Source organism: Varanus komodoensis, unplaced genomic scaffold (assembly GCF_004798865.1).
Source record: "Varanus komodoensis strain SLA01 unplaced genomic scaffold, ASM479886v1 scaffold40, whole genome shotgun sequence".
In the NCBI taxonomy this organism is placed as follows: Eukaryota; Metazoa; Chordata; class Lepidosauria; order Squamata; family Varanidae; genus Varanus; species Varanus komodoensis.
Genome location: NW_025335942.1, coordinates 2,887,125 through 2,900,810, shown reverse-complemented (window position 1 = coordinate 2,900,810; position 13,686 = coordinate 2,887,125). Strand labels below are relative to the sequence as shown.

The 13,686-nt window shown below is 41.4% G+C and overlaps 1 protein-coding gene across 1 annotated transcript in view; it reads right to left on the bottom strand.

The window, feature by feature from the left end:
- The window catches only part of GABBR2 (gamma-aminobutyric acid type B receptor subunit 2), a 303,445-nt gene that overhangs the window by 216,168 nt on the left and 73,591 nt on the right, over window positions 1-13,686 (bottom strand). Inside the window, exon 3 of the mRNA XM_044442826.1 lies at window positions 4,334-4,504. Within this exon, the coding sequence (XP_044298761.1) occupies window positions 4,334-4,504 (171 nt within the window). The remainder of the gene's footprint in view (window positions 1-4,333; window positions 4,505-13,686) is intronic.

Here is a 13,686-nt window from a genome sequence, read left to right as displayed (position 1 = left end):
TGTCAGATGCAGTCAAACATAGCCATTCAGTTCTTATTCTATACTTCCCATCTGCCTTTCTATTCAATGTTTATATCAATAACCCTAGAAAGTTGGCTGCGATACAAGAAAGATTTCATTTACCTTTTCCTTCCAGCCTCCTCCCTGATGTTAGATGTGCATATTGATTTTCACTGCTGAATAGGGAACTTAAAACAGACCTACGAGGACTGGTTCTTCCTTGTAGGGTCTCAATGGGGAGCAAAGGACTCTTTCTTTTTACAGAAAATTGGTACGACATCCTAAGAGCGGCTCATCCCATTGGCCAGATTACTACAGAAATGCTGCATCCTGCTTTCATAGACACAAATCAACTGGGGGCATCCGCCCACCTTGCTAGAAGTTTAATTTAGTAACTCTAACTCAAACATGCCAGCTCTAACAATGGGTTACCCCACTGGGCCTCAACACCTACAGGCACTGCAACATTGCCTGCAAAGCTTTTCATTCCTGGCCCTCGTGTGTGTGTGTGTGTGTGTGTGTGTGTGTGTGTGTGTGTGTGTTAAATAAAAACCTTGAAAAACTAGTTTCCAGTTTCTGAATCTGCTACCAGGCCCCAGCCAATCTTCCTCCTCCAGTACAGACTTTTCCTCTGTGCTTGCTCCACTCTCCAGTTGTATTTCTGCTCTTTCTCCCCAACGCTCTCCCGTTGCGTTACTTTTCCTCAAAGCATCCAGTCGCAATATTTCTTCTACCCCCAATCTCATTATTCTCCACCCCTCCATCCACTTGCCTCACTCCTTCTCTCCCTCTCACCTCTATCTCACTATTCCTCCTCCTCCCAGCCTCTAGCCTTGCTCTTTTTCTCTTCCTTCTCAGCCCCTTCTCTCATCCTTCTCTCTCTCTCCCATGTGTGCACATGGAAGGGAGTGGCAGGACCTGGGGGGGAGGCAGAGAAAACAGCAGCTTTCTTACCTGTCATTGCATTTCTTCAGGTGGTCAACTGCATTCACACATACAGACTGTTACCTGCATTGGGCCTCACTTCAAGAAGCTTCTACGGCTAAGGAAACCTTTCCCACCACCCCACTGCACATGTCCCCAGCGGGTTCCCGTCTATTTCCCCAAATCCCTGAGCTTGCTTGTTGCATTCCTGAAAGACATTACGACGGGCAGTGCCAACATAGGTAGCACATTTCATACTGTTGTCAGAGAAAAAAACATGCAAGAACCACTCCAGCATCCACAAAATTCAATACCAAAGCAGGGAGGGTAGCGTGAATCCCAAGATGGCCCCAAGGAGAACTGCAGGCACAGGTCTTTCTTCTTCATGGTCCCTGTGCATCCCCTATATGTGTGAGAAGTAAGCTGCTGTCCCAGAGGTGGATCAATAGCAGTACCTCCATTACTATCGGAACACAAGTCGGAGAAAGAGATGGGTCTCATGTTCTGCCCTTTGATAGTGACACGTTTGGATTGCTTTTGGGTTGTCTGCACTAGAAGCTGACACAGAATAATCTGGAGAGAAACTGGCTAGAATTTTTAGCTACTGTAGGATGAAAGTATGGGCATAATTAGCTGAATAGATGAAGGTCTTGGAGGTACAGAGTAAAACCTGTCCAACTATGCATTGCACTAAAACAACTGGAAGCTTTAATCAGGGTCATTATTTTTTATTTATTTATTTATTTATTTATTTATTTATTTATTTATTTATTTATTTATATTGTGATTTATATCCTGCCTTTTTCCTACAAAGGGCTCCAGGCAGCTTACATCATTCTCCTCCTCCATCTTATCCCCACAACAACCACCCTGTGAGGTAGGTTGGGCTGAGAGTCTGTGACTGGCCCAAAGTCACCCAGTTGGCTCCATGGCCGAGCGGGGACTCGAACCCAGATCACCTGAGTCCCAGTCCCAGGCTCTTAACCACTGTACCACACTGGCTCTGAGATATGCAGGCAGAGCAAGGAGACAAAAGTAGAACTAAAGGCAGCTTCCCAACTCCCTACATGTCTATCTAATGGTTTTACAGCTGGTTATTTTTCTCTTCTTAACCGTGGGTTTTAACGACGCATTTGGGTCCTATGCGTTAATCCTGGAATTTAACTCCAGAGGGGGAGACCCCTCCAAACTAGAAGACTTACAGAACATTTGGCACTGGGGGAAGAAACACTATATGCAGAAGATGCATCGTTGCTATAGTTTCTCGGTCACATACTTCACACAAATGCAAACTTTGACCTTGGACTAGGAGTACAGCAATTTTGTGAAAATCAGTTGACAAATGCAATACTTTTTCCTCCTGCACAAGACATTCATGACAGCCATAAAATCATAAAAGCCCACATATACGGACAGCAAGAAAGACTCACTTAATACAGGAAGCTCCCCACTCAAGGAATCAGAATAAAGAGAATTACACATTGTCAAGGAATACCAAACCCACTTGGCAAGTTGTATCAAATTCTTGCTAGACAATTACCTGGGATAGCAAGCGTTGAATTGGAAATCATAGTTTGAGGGACCTGTGTGTTGTATGTGTTTTTAGAGAATATTGTTTTATCTGACAATCAATATGTACTTTCACCGCTGGAGATTCTTGTTTCAGCCCTGACTCTTAAAGAGTCAAGACTTATTCTTGTGAATCTTAGCTTCGTTGTTTTACCCATGCTCCAATATCTGAAAAAAAAGTACTAAGAAAGGACCAGGTTTCTTAGTGCTCCATAAATTTTGGATTACAGCTCCCATTATCTCTGATGATTGGTCACACAATCTGAGTCCAATGGGAACTGTAGTTTAAAACACCAGAGATGCACCAGTTTAGGGAGGGCTGATATCAACCATTTCATTGGTTAATTTCTCATCAACAAGAACACGCATTCTCAGGACCAAGTCAACATGCCAGAAAATGTGAATGATACAGTCATTCCTGCATTGTGGGACTTCAAATGGATTACTGTGCTGCAGTCACCATATTTCTCCATTAAAATGACACATTCATATATGCAAATATTATACATCCCAGAGTAGACAAAATTTAAAAACTTCCTAACCTGCTTTCCATTAGCAGTTTTTGAAAAATACGTCTATCCACCATCACCAGCACAGCTCTTGTGAGAACAGCATGGGACATTTGCAATCATCTAATATAGGAAAATAGCTAAGAAAATATAGCAAATTAGCTTAGATGTTTTCTTCATAGCTTTGGTGATGTAAAATTTCTGGATGTTTCATGGCCAAAACAAAATGTAAATTTAGGGGGAAATGAAATATATATGTAAAGTCTATTTTTAAGTGAACTTTATAGTCACTTTATTATTTTAGGAAAATAAAAACAGATTATGGATAACTTGGTTTGCTCATATAACTGCCCTTATATTAGAACATGTAAAAGTATACTGAGGAAATGCATTTATTGTATTTATTTTCCACCTTTGTTCCTTCAGAGAATCCAGGTGGCTTACATAATTGTCATCCACCTCTCCATCCTTCCTCACCACTATCCTGTGAAGTTGGTTAGAGTGTCTGTGACCAGTCCAAAGTCACCCAGAAAGCTTCATGCCTTAATGGGAGAGTGGAACTCCTGAGCTCCAGTCCAACATTCTTACCACGATACCACACTGAGATAATAATTAGTCACGGCTATCTGAATAGAACATGCTTTTCAATCAATATATAAAAACATAATTTTAAGAGCAAACCAAGGTGCATATGATTCATGTTAGGTTCCTGCTCTTTGACCAGAGAGAATGTCTGCGAGTAATCCCGAGAGAGCTTTATAGCAACCGAAGCAGCTGTAAGAAGGAGGAAGACAGTATCTCTTCCTGGTTGTGAGGGCAGAATTCACGGAAATTGCACCTGGACGAAAACCTACTGACAGCCCTTAGCTGGGAAAGCCTCTTTCACTTGTTAGGAACAATACCCAAACATATTTAAGAACCTTAAACAATCTTTTTTATTATGTGATGATAAATATTTTTATTCCCTTTTGTAAATATTTTTCCTTGGATAAGCACCTTAATTTCTGCACACTTTGAGAAATTTCTCTGGCGATTGCCAATCTTTGTCCATGCCATAGGTACAAGGATACTGAGGAGTAGAAAACATTTGCGGGAACGGGAGGACAAAAGTCTGGTGACAATATATGAACACTCTGGGCATCACATACCAAAGTTAAGAGAATATGGCTAAATATGTTGTGCTCTATTCTGTAAGAAAAGATGTTACTATTTGGGAGGGAAACACCAAAACAGAACCTTTAAAAGGGTTGGGGAGGGAAGCTCTTTTTCTCCCCTGAATTTTTCCTATTCCCCTACCTCATGTCACCTTGGCCTTCATCTTTGGCTCTTACCTCAGAAAATCTTCGTATATCTTGAGTCAGTGTCCCCACTCTTTTCCACTGAAAATATTTGAGCAACTTCAAAATGGCAGGGTTCACAGCATTATCGGATGGTACTGTCCGGAAGAAATAAGGATACTTTTTCTTATCAGCTAATTCTGGCGTTGTTGCCGCAAATGAGAGCTGTAAGATAAAAGTAATTTGAAAAAGATCTCAGCTTAATCTAACAATATTTAAGATACTGATATGTGTTACACCATTATAAAATAGCAAATGAGTTTCTGGCTTGTGCAGGTTTGTTCTCCTGCCTGCCACCCCTATTAATGGGTTTCTATTCTACCAAATGTTCCCCAACCACAAACCATCTAACTATCCATCCTTCTTCCACCAGTGCTATTCCTTAACTGCTTATTCTTTCCTTTATGCCACTCCAGCTCTCCTAGAATGGCAGAGAAAACGGAAGTGCAATTTCTCCAGCTGGATGCACAGAAAGGATATTGGGTCTCACACAGTCCTTCAGCTGCCACTGAGCTTAGCTTATTGAGACTAAGAAGCTCTTTCTCCGGCAGCTTCACTTCAACTACTCCTAAAAGGCAAGGATGCAGCCAAGAAGATGTCAGTTGCCTCCTCTTAAAAATTCCTGTTTCTTGAGGGCACTTGCTTTCTGTACAGCTTTCCTTTGGCAAGAAGTTATCCCGGAGAAACACCTCTGATTCCTTCTCTTGGCTAAGTCTTGAAGACTCAGTCTTTAGTCATTTCCACTAGTCTTCCATCTCCGTCTTTATGGGCTGTCCTTGTCTGGCACTGGTAACCAAATCACACCACATCCTTGACAGTCTGGAACTGCCACTTTCCTACAGTCTCAGTCAGAATCTGCAAGCAGTAAGTTACCATTTCTCAGACTCTACCAGTTCATTGGTATCTATAAGACAATGACAACCAACAAAATGTTCCTAAAGGATCTATCAAAACTTGACCTTCAAATCCTCCCATCTAACAGGTGAGTGAATCATTAAGGCCAGGAGCAGCTTCTCTGGTAACAGCTTTCCTGGGAGCGAGCAGGCTACCCCAGGCAGACCTCAGTCACAACGTCATTAGCCTCATGTATGGAAGCATCTTATTTGCCTCTCCCTTTAAAACATAACAATTCTGCATTACAGAACGGACATGTGTACATTTTTGCAATCTTTTTAATATCTTTAACTGCTAGAATGTTGCATTTCCCACAAAGTAACAAGGGTATCTCTTTCCACGAATTTTCATCTGTTCACAAACCTCAAGAGCTGATTATTGTACTTCTAACTCTGCCTCCCCTCAAAGACAATATACAAAGCTCACATCCTTCATGCTCCGTACAAAGCCATGATGTAGGACTGTATGTCTAGCTAAAGAACCAACTAGGAACTTCTTTGAGGTTAAATATGAGCCAACAATGCAATGCAGTTGCAAAAAAGGGAAATGCTATTTTGGGAAGCATTAATAGAAGTATTACTTCCAAACTGCAAGAGGTAGTAGTTCCCCTATACTCTTCACTAGTCAGACCTCATCTGGAATACTGTGCCCAGTTCTGGGCACCAAGATTTAAGAAAGATGCAGAAAAATTAGAAAGGGTCCAGAGGAGGGCAACAAAAATGAACCAGGGTTTGGAAATACTGCCCTCTGAGGAGAGAGTGAGAGAACTGGGCATGTTCAGCCTTGAGAAGAGAAGACGGAGGGGGGACATGATATCCCTCTAGGAGTACCTCAAAGGCTGTCACATAGAGGAAGGTCAAGATCTCACTGATACCAGAGTGTAGGACACAGAATAATCAAGTCAAGCTGTGACAACTCAAGTTCAGGCTAGATATCAGGAAAAGTTTCCCCACTATCGGAGCAATATGAGAGTGGAACCAGCTGCCTGGAGAGGTGGTGGGCTCTCCCACACTGGAGACATGCAAAAAGAAACTGGACAGCCACCTGATTGGGATGGTGTAAGTTAGTGTCCAGCAGCAGCAGGGGGTTGAACCTGAGGGCCTTCTTGGCCACTTCCAACTCTACTAATCTATGATTCTATGGCTGAGTGGGAATTTGAATCTGGAGTAAGATTCCCTGCACAACATTAACCCCTCTTTAACTCTCTCCACTCAGCATTAATTCTCCACTAATTATTACTTTGCATTTATATCTTGCCTTCTTCCTTCTCGCAAGGAACCCATAGCAACCTACTTCATGGGGTTGTTGTGAGGATAAAATGGAGAAGAGGAAATTATATGCCACCTCAGGTTCCTTGCAAGAGAAAGAAAGGTGAGATATAAATCTAGTGTAACAGTGATAATACACTGCTCCGTTTTACCTAAACAAAAACCATGTGAGGGCAATTAGCGTGAGAGGCACTGACTGGCCCAAAGCCACCCAGTAAGTTTCATGGCAGAGTGGAGACTGAAACCCACAACTTTCAGGTTCCCAGTCTGGCACCCTAACCACTGTACCACACTGTCTCTCACACTTGGCATGTATAACTCCTTTTGTGTGTTTGCAGTGATTCATGTGCACTGCCTAGATTTAATCCTTGCAACAACCCTTTATGCTGAGTTAATATTCTTAGCAGCACCAATTACAAATGTGAAGCAGAAGGAGGCTCGACTGAAGGATTTCCAGATCTGTGGCTCATGCTCTTCATCAATAGTTAGCATTTCCGTAACACCTTTCAACTGTCCAAAGCATTTCAAATTCATTATTCCAGTAATTCATGCAAGAATTCTATAAATTATGCTAAAATTGCCCTTTCACACACAGAGTAAGGATTGTGCAGGACAGAGGGGTAGTCAACGCATCCGTCCCTTGCATTAGGCTGTTTAATGTGTTTGTAATGAAGGTGGTGTCTGAACCATGGATTTCCAGACACACAGTTCACATTTTAAACACATTTGACATCTGTACACCCTTATTTTGAAACAGTAATACCATAGAATTTCCGCTTTCCAAGGGAAGAATCTAAGAGCAGCAGCAGCCCAAACAAAAGAGGGTGAGAGACCTGTTCAGGGAAAAGGGAATCACTCTTCTAACTCTAAGGTTAGGGTTTACAACAGAAAATGTCCTGTATTTGATTTGACCCTAAAACTTTGATCCAGAGTCATTATGCATGTCATCACCCTGATATAATTCACACCCTTTATAGACAATGCATTTTTCCATACACATTTTTCTAATTCATGCCCTCAAGCTATAACCAAAGGCTTATTTTTTAACTCCACCTGCAGAGCCAGTTAATCTGAGTCCCTCTACTTCCCCTTCCGGTCTCCTCTACATTTGTGATCCTAGTTCCTAAAGCTACACGTGATTTGAGAGATGCACTTAAGAACCTTTTGCAATGACACAGGAAAGCGGAGGTCCATCTTGGCAAAACCCATAGCAGCCAAAGCCTATGCTGGGGGAAGAACCGTACCAAAGGTAATCGTGGTCCACGTGCCATAATCAAACCATTTTTCCTGTATCACACTCTCTTATTAAAAGGTTAGAAACATTTTAAGCATTTATATCTCCTGGCATACTGATATACTGATATTCTTCTGTTTATCAGTTGTCAGGAATTAATATCATATGATTAAAATGGCTCAGATGTTACCCAGGATATAGAAGCTACCAAAACTTTGTTAGCAGAATGAAAAGGTAAAATCTAGCAAAATGTAAAAATGTCAAAACTGGTGAAATATATCCACATAAAAGAAAACAGAAACATTTTATTCAAAAGTAGTCAAAGTCTTTTGCATACAGGAATAAAACAAAATGGCACTCATCAACATTGATTGACTGACATGAGATGCACTTTCCATTTATTGTGATATTTGATTATGATGAAATTCTTTGTTATGATTAGATTAATTTCAAGTGTTATAACATGTCGCTATTTTACAGTTTGTATGAAATATTTCTTTCAAGGAACAAAGAAGTGCTCAGTAAAATTAGTATGGCTATCTCAGAGATACACAGAAAGCCATAAATTCAAAGTCTGCCCGAGAGCCCCATCAACTAATGTTCAATATTGTGTTTTCAATATTGCTTATGTTTTGCTTAGAGGAAATATGATAATATTCTTTCAAAAATACTCTTTAAATTCTGTAGTACCCTTTAAGCTACTTTATCAAATCAAAGAAAGAGCTGAGAAGTGAAATATTGGGGAAATATTACAGAATGTTTTTAATATTTCATGAACGATCAAATGTGTGCCTCAGTGAAAAATGCAATTTAATTAGCTGCCACCAATCCTTTGGAAGTCTGTTAATAAATTAAGAACTTACTCAAGAAAGGCTTTAAAATTAATTTGTTTCATTAACAGACAAGGCTGAGAGCAACTGAACAAAAATATGCCTATTTCTTAATAAATTCCATTCTGGTCTGGGACAAATGCCCCAGAATAAAAGACACTGTACTCTGGTCCTGAGTGACAAGTGTTTCTGGCCAAAAATGTTGGTAGCAATATTAGTTATCAAGAATTCTCCAAGAGGGAAGAATTTTGCAGAATTATGCTTCAGTCAAATAATGTCCAATGTCATTGAAGGCCATCTACAAGGGCCTCTTGGCACAGAAGAGAGCTGGCAAGACATTTTGTGAAAAGGGGAGAAAGTTTTCCTCACTATATCATGACAAGTTGCACCCACCAAACCTCAGAGCACCTGAGGGACATGCCGACTTCAGAACTGCAAGTTTATTTGCTGTTGTTTCCTAGAATCCCAGAATCCGCCAACTGGTGCAGGAGACTCACGTTTCAGGTTCAAGAATTGAAAAGGGGAAACTGAGAAAGCATTGTAACTGAATTCACACATCGCACAAGCAATGCTGAAATGTGGATACACTAAGAGACCAACTTTTTCCTATGACGATTCAGGGAACCCAAACATGCTGAGTTTCACCATGCTTCCAAAAGTCTATTCTGCCATGGCTTTTTGTTATGTGCGAATTCAGCCTGTGTATATTGTAGTGGGAGATATAAAAGCAATTTTTTACAAAAAGTAAACTGGAAATGTATTGAAAGATGTAACTAAATGCAACATCTTTCATGATCAGATGTTCCTTCAGCCTCAGGTAGCAAAAAGTCTTAGGTGAGCTCTGGGCAGACATAAATGATGGAGAAAACAGACCCAGAGAAAAGCTAGGCAAATATTGGGTATGGAATATATCAAATACAGGCCAGGAAGACCTTGGGTTTTACCTTGAACCAACGGTACTTGGTAACAGAAGTCCTTGTAGGTACAACAAGAGAAGGAACAAGTCTTAAAACATACAAACGAGTGTACTGCATTTGATATATGCATATATGTTAGGTCTACCCTGTGCGGCTGATACAAGCGGAAAGTTTAATTACCCTCAGATCTGCCTTTTTGTTCTCAGCTGTGCTTCTCACTCACACCTAATGTTACACATGGCTATCAGCTGATGTCTTTAAAGCGGAGAGCTTATAACTGTGAAAACAGCTGTGACAGTCACTGCTTTATAATCAATTGGGCTGTCACAGCAGCCTTTCTACCTCTAATTTGTCTTAAAAGTACATGGGGTGCAGATAACAAAAGATTATATTAAAATGAGTAATCAACACAGGATTGCAATATATCATAAAACAATAAGTGGAAATGATCTTCCTGAAAATGTGATACGTATTCAATGTCTTTGTCACGTCATTATTAAAAGCACAATGCTTGGGGAAAAAAACTGGAGGGGGTTTTGCATGGAATCTATTACATTTTATTATCGTTACAGCGATGTGTAGGCAGTGCCACTCATGATTGCTTTACAGGCGGAAATGCAAAGACCTGCTAGAAGTATTACAGCACTTTTAACACTCGGTCTGTGTTGCATCAGTTCCTCCAAGTTTCATGGAATGAAATCTGCCGATAAATACAAACTAGGTTTATCAGGAACAATGTAAGACAGAGTCATTCTTGATACTCTTAATAGTTGAGTGTAACAAGAGTTTGTAGAAGATGCAGCTGGCCAGACAATGTGGGCTGAGCCATCCATTATCTAGCTGAATAGAAGAGGAAATTCCAGAGGATACAACTTTTATCAACAGCCATGGATACAGCAATTCCTTCTTTTGCGCAGCCATGGAAAGATCCATAGTGGCACTCCTTTGGGATCCTGTACGTCAGCAGCAGTATTAGGGGTGTATATTTAGAAACCATCATTTTCAACCATGCATTGATTTAACTGGAAAGAATAACTTGGTCACTTTCATGGGTTCAACAGCATTGATTAGAAGCCCAGCAAAACATGATCGAATCCCCAACTCCTTTTTCTTTCGGCCTTCCTCTCCACCTAGCAGTACGTTCCAGGACAAAATGGTAGCTATGACAAATTCTCTCTGGGTTCATTCTGTCTGGCAATGGAAAGCTGAACATAGGACAGGTTTCCTCTTGGCAGCCAATTCCCTCATTCCAAAGAGCCAAAGGGAGTTGTAGGTAGTGATTACTTCCCCCTCCACAGATGGCAACCAATTGACCACTGGTACTTATCTCGTGTCTCAGAATTCCATGTAGGAGGAAGTGGTACGACCCACATGAGGTTCTCCTTCTGGCTAAAGGAAGACAAACGTGCTGCAACCCATTTTCCTGTACAACCACTCAACCCTTCTTGAATCTTAGAAGGCCACTTGCCCATTAAAGCTACAAGTCCACAAGACCCACCAGTCATGTGCTAGTGAGCAACTCGGCTACTTGCTGGGGGAAATGGCAACTCCGATTAAGTTCATCACCGGAGCCCCTGCTCCAAATACCCACGAGTACTAAGTGAGGCCTACACTTTTGTTAAGCCTGCAGGGCCAGGGGAAGATATTTTTATTCTATTGGGCTGTCAGTAAGTTCATCGCTGCTCCTTAGTAATAATATGTTTAAAATTGCATTCTAAGAGCATAATTTTCCATGCTTCTCTCCCTATGGTGATAGCTATGTCCCTCTTTTAAGGAACTGAAGTATCGTTGTGGATTTATATTTTTTCAATGATTTCAATGTGTTTTACCATTATAGTGCATTTATTTTTATCACATCTCACATGTGAGCTTTGCTTATAAAGCCACATGCTAAATAAGGTAAACTGAGTATTAAAATTAAGGGATAAACCTAGTCTAATTATTAGATATTATGTATTTATACTGTATGTTCTAGACACACTGTACTGTCTTAATGAATGTGGCTTACCACAAATCGACCCATCCAAGCATTTATTCTCTTACGGAATAATCAGCAGTATGACATTCATATTAATGCGAATGGGAATCCGAAATGCAAAGCAATGATAGTGAAGTCAGTATTGTTCTGAAGAGGGTGGTGTGTCCAGCCATGTCACGGCGGTTTCTCAATTTCCTTTTAACAGCACTTTAGTAGGTGGGATTATTTCCATTTCACTGAGTCAGGAAATCTCCAGACCCATGTTTTAAGGAAACGTCTTTCCAAGGAACGGGAAAGAAACTCTCTCGACTTCTGGCAAAGCTCCACTCATTAGCCAAATGACTAGATGAGTAGCAGTGGACAGAAATCATTACTCCGAGGCTTCTACAACAACCTGAACTGTACCTTTTTAAACTTCTCTCTCAGTCTCTGCCTGCTTGCTTGTTTGTTATATTCTAATCCACCAAAAAACAAACATTCCCTGGCCAGATTACAACACTTAAAAGAATAAAACTCAATATAAACAATTTAATGGATGCAATACAAAACAACACACAGCACTGGTGTAGATAAATCTAAAACTAAAATGTATCAGCCATGAAAGGGAGAAATTAAAGCTCCTAGATGCTTGGGAGAAAAGGGCAGCCATCACCTCGTGCTGAAAGATAATAAGGTTGGTGCAAGGTGAGCTTCTTGCGGGGAAAGCATCCCGTGACAGGTTCCAAAAAGGCACTTTTGTGCCACATCTCTGCTGGAGCAGTCCTCCTCTGAGAGAAAGCCTGACTGACATGGTTGCAGAGATGCCCCGGCTTCTGAGGATGAGGCAGAAACAGGGACCCTGGAGGCAAGCAGGGGAGTTTTCTCCCTCCCCAGGGAGACTTGCAATCGGAACCAGAGATGGAACAACCAAACAGCTCTGCTTGGAAAGGAGAATGTAGGTTTTACTTTGCAGGCAGAGTAGCAGAGGATTTGCCAGGCCAGTGGACTTAGCCGCACGTAGGATCGTGGGCATATCCAGCCACTGTCTGGGTGAAAGGCTCAGCAGCAGGCCAACAGCGTTCCAGAAACAACCTCTGATCTTGTCTTTGCACTTCACACCTTGCTTCGAAAGCTCGGTTTGACTCCAAGCTTGATTCTGGACTGGACCCTGATTCTGAATGGTTTAACTCGAACCTCAGATTGGACCCTGGCTCCCAATTTCTGCCTGCTGCTTGGAAAACGTCATGCTGGTAATTGCACACTGCTTTGATTGACTGTTGCATCACCATGCTTATCTGTGCTACTTTATTACTGGACAGCTCCTTGGATTCAGCCTTAAAGAGTTCACAAGTGCTGAAAGCCCTCCCTAGCAAAGCCATCCCCCTCAGAAGCACGGTGGCAGCAACGGGGAGAGTACAGCAGCACCAGGAGGCATGCGTGCTCCCAGGAGGAAAAGGCGGCAAAAGCAAGCCAGTGGCCTCAGCCATTTCCCATGTAGCGTGTCTGCAATCCCAAGAAGGTTAGCTACCCCTGCTTGAGATAAACTGGTCCAGTATTATGTCGCTTTTTTCGACAGGGCACTTGGAGGAGGAACTCCAAAGATGTGACCCAAACATCGAAGTAGGTTCATACAGAAGATGTCCCTTTAGATATTCAAGTCCCAAGCAAATTTAGAGCATTAAAGTCAATACCAACAGTTATAACTGGACTGGAAGGCAGAGTTGGAAACACATGACCACAGCAACCAGTCTCAGTGAGGGATCTGGCACCACTATTTTGAACTAATGGAAGTTTCTGAGCTTCCTTCAAAGGTACTCCCACATACAACCCATTGTAGTAATCCAAACAGGAGGTAAACAAAACCTGGATAACTGTTACTACACTATCTCAGACTAGTAACATGATAAACTTTTGATAAAACATGTTCCTAGCCACCAAGGTTTTCTGTGTCTCAAATGAGAATGATGAATTCAGTTGCATCCCCATGTTGCATGCCTGAACAGGTGGAACACCAATTAATTGTGTGGATGAATTACCCCCCAAATTCTTATCTTACCCATCTTATCTGGATTGAGCTTCCATTCATTGGCCCTTGTCTAATCCATTGCACTCCTCACATATCAGTTGAAAACTGGGGTTAAATGAAAAACTGAGGTAGAGTTGAGTGTCATCACCATATTGATCATATCTCAGCCAAAGTTTCCAGATAACTTCATCTAGTGATGTGATGTGGATGTTAACATTAAA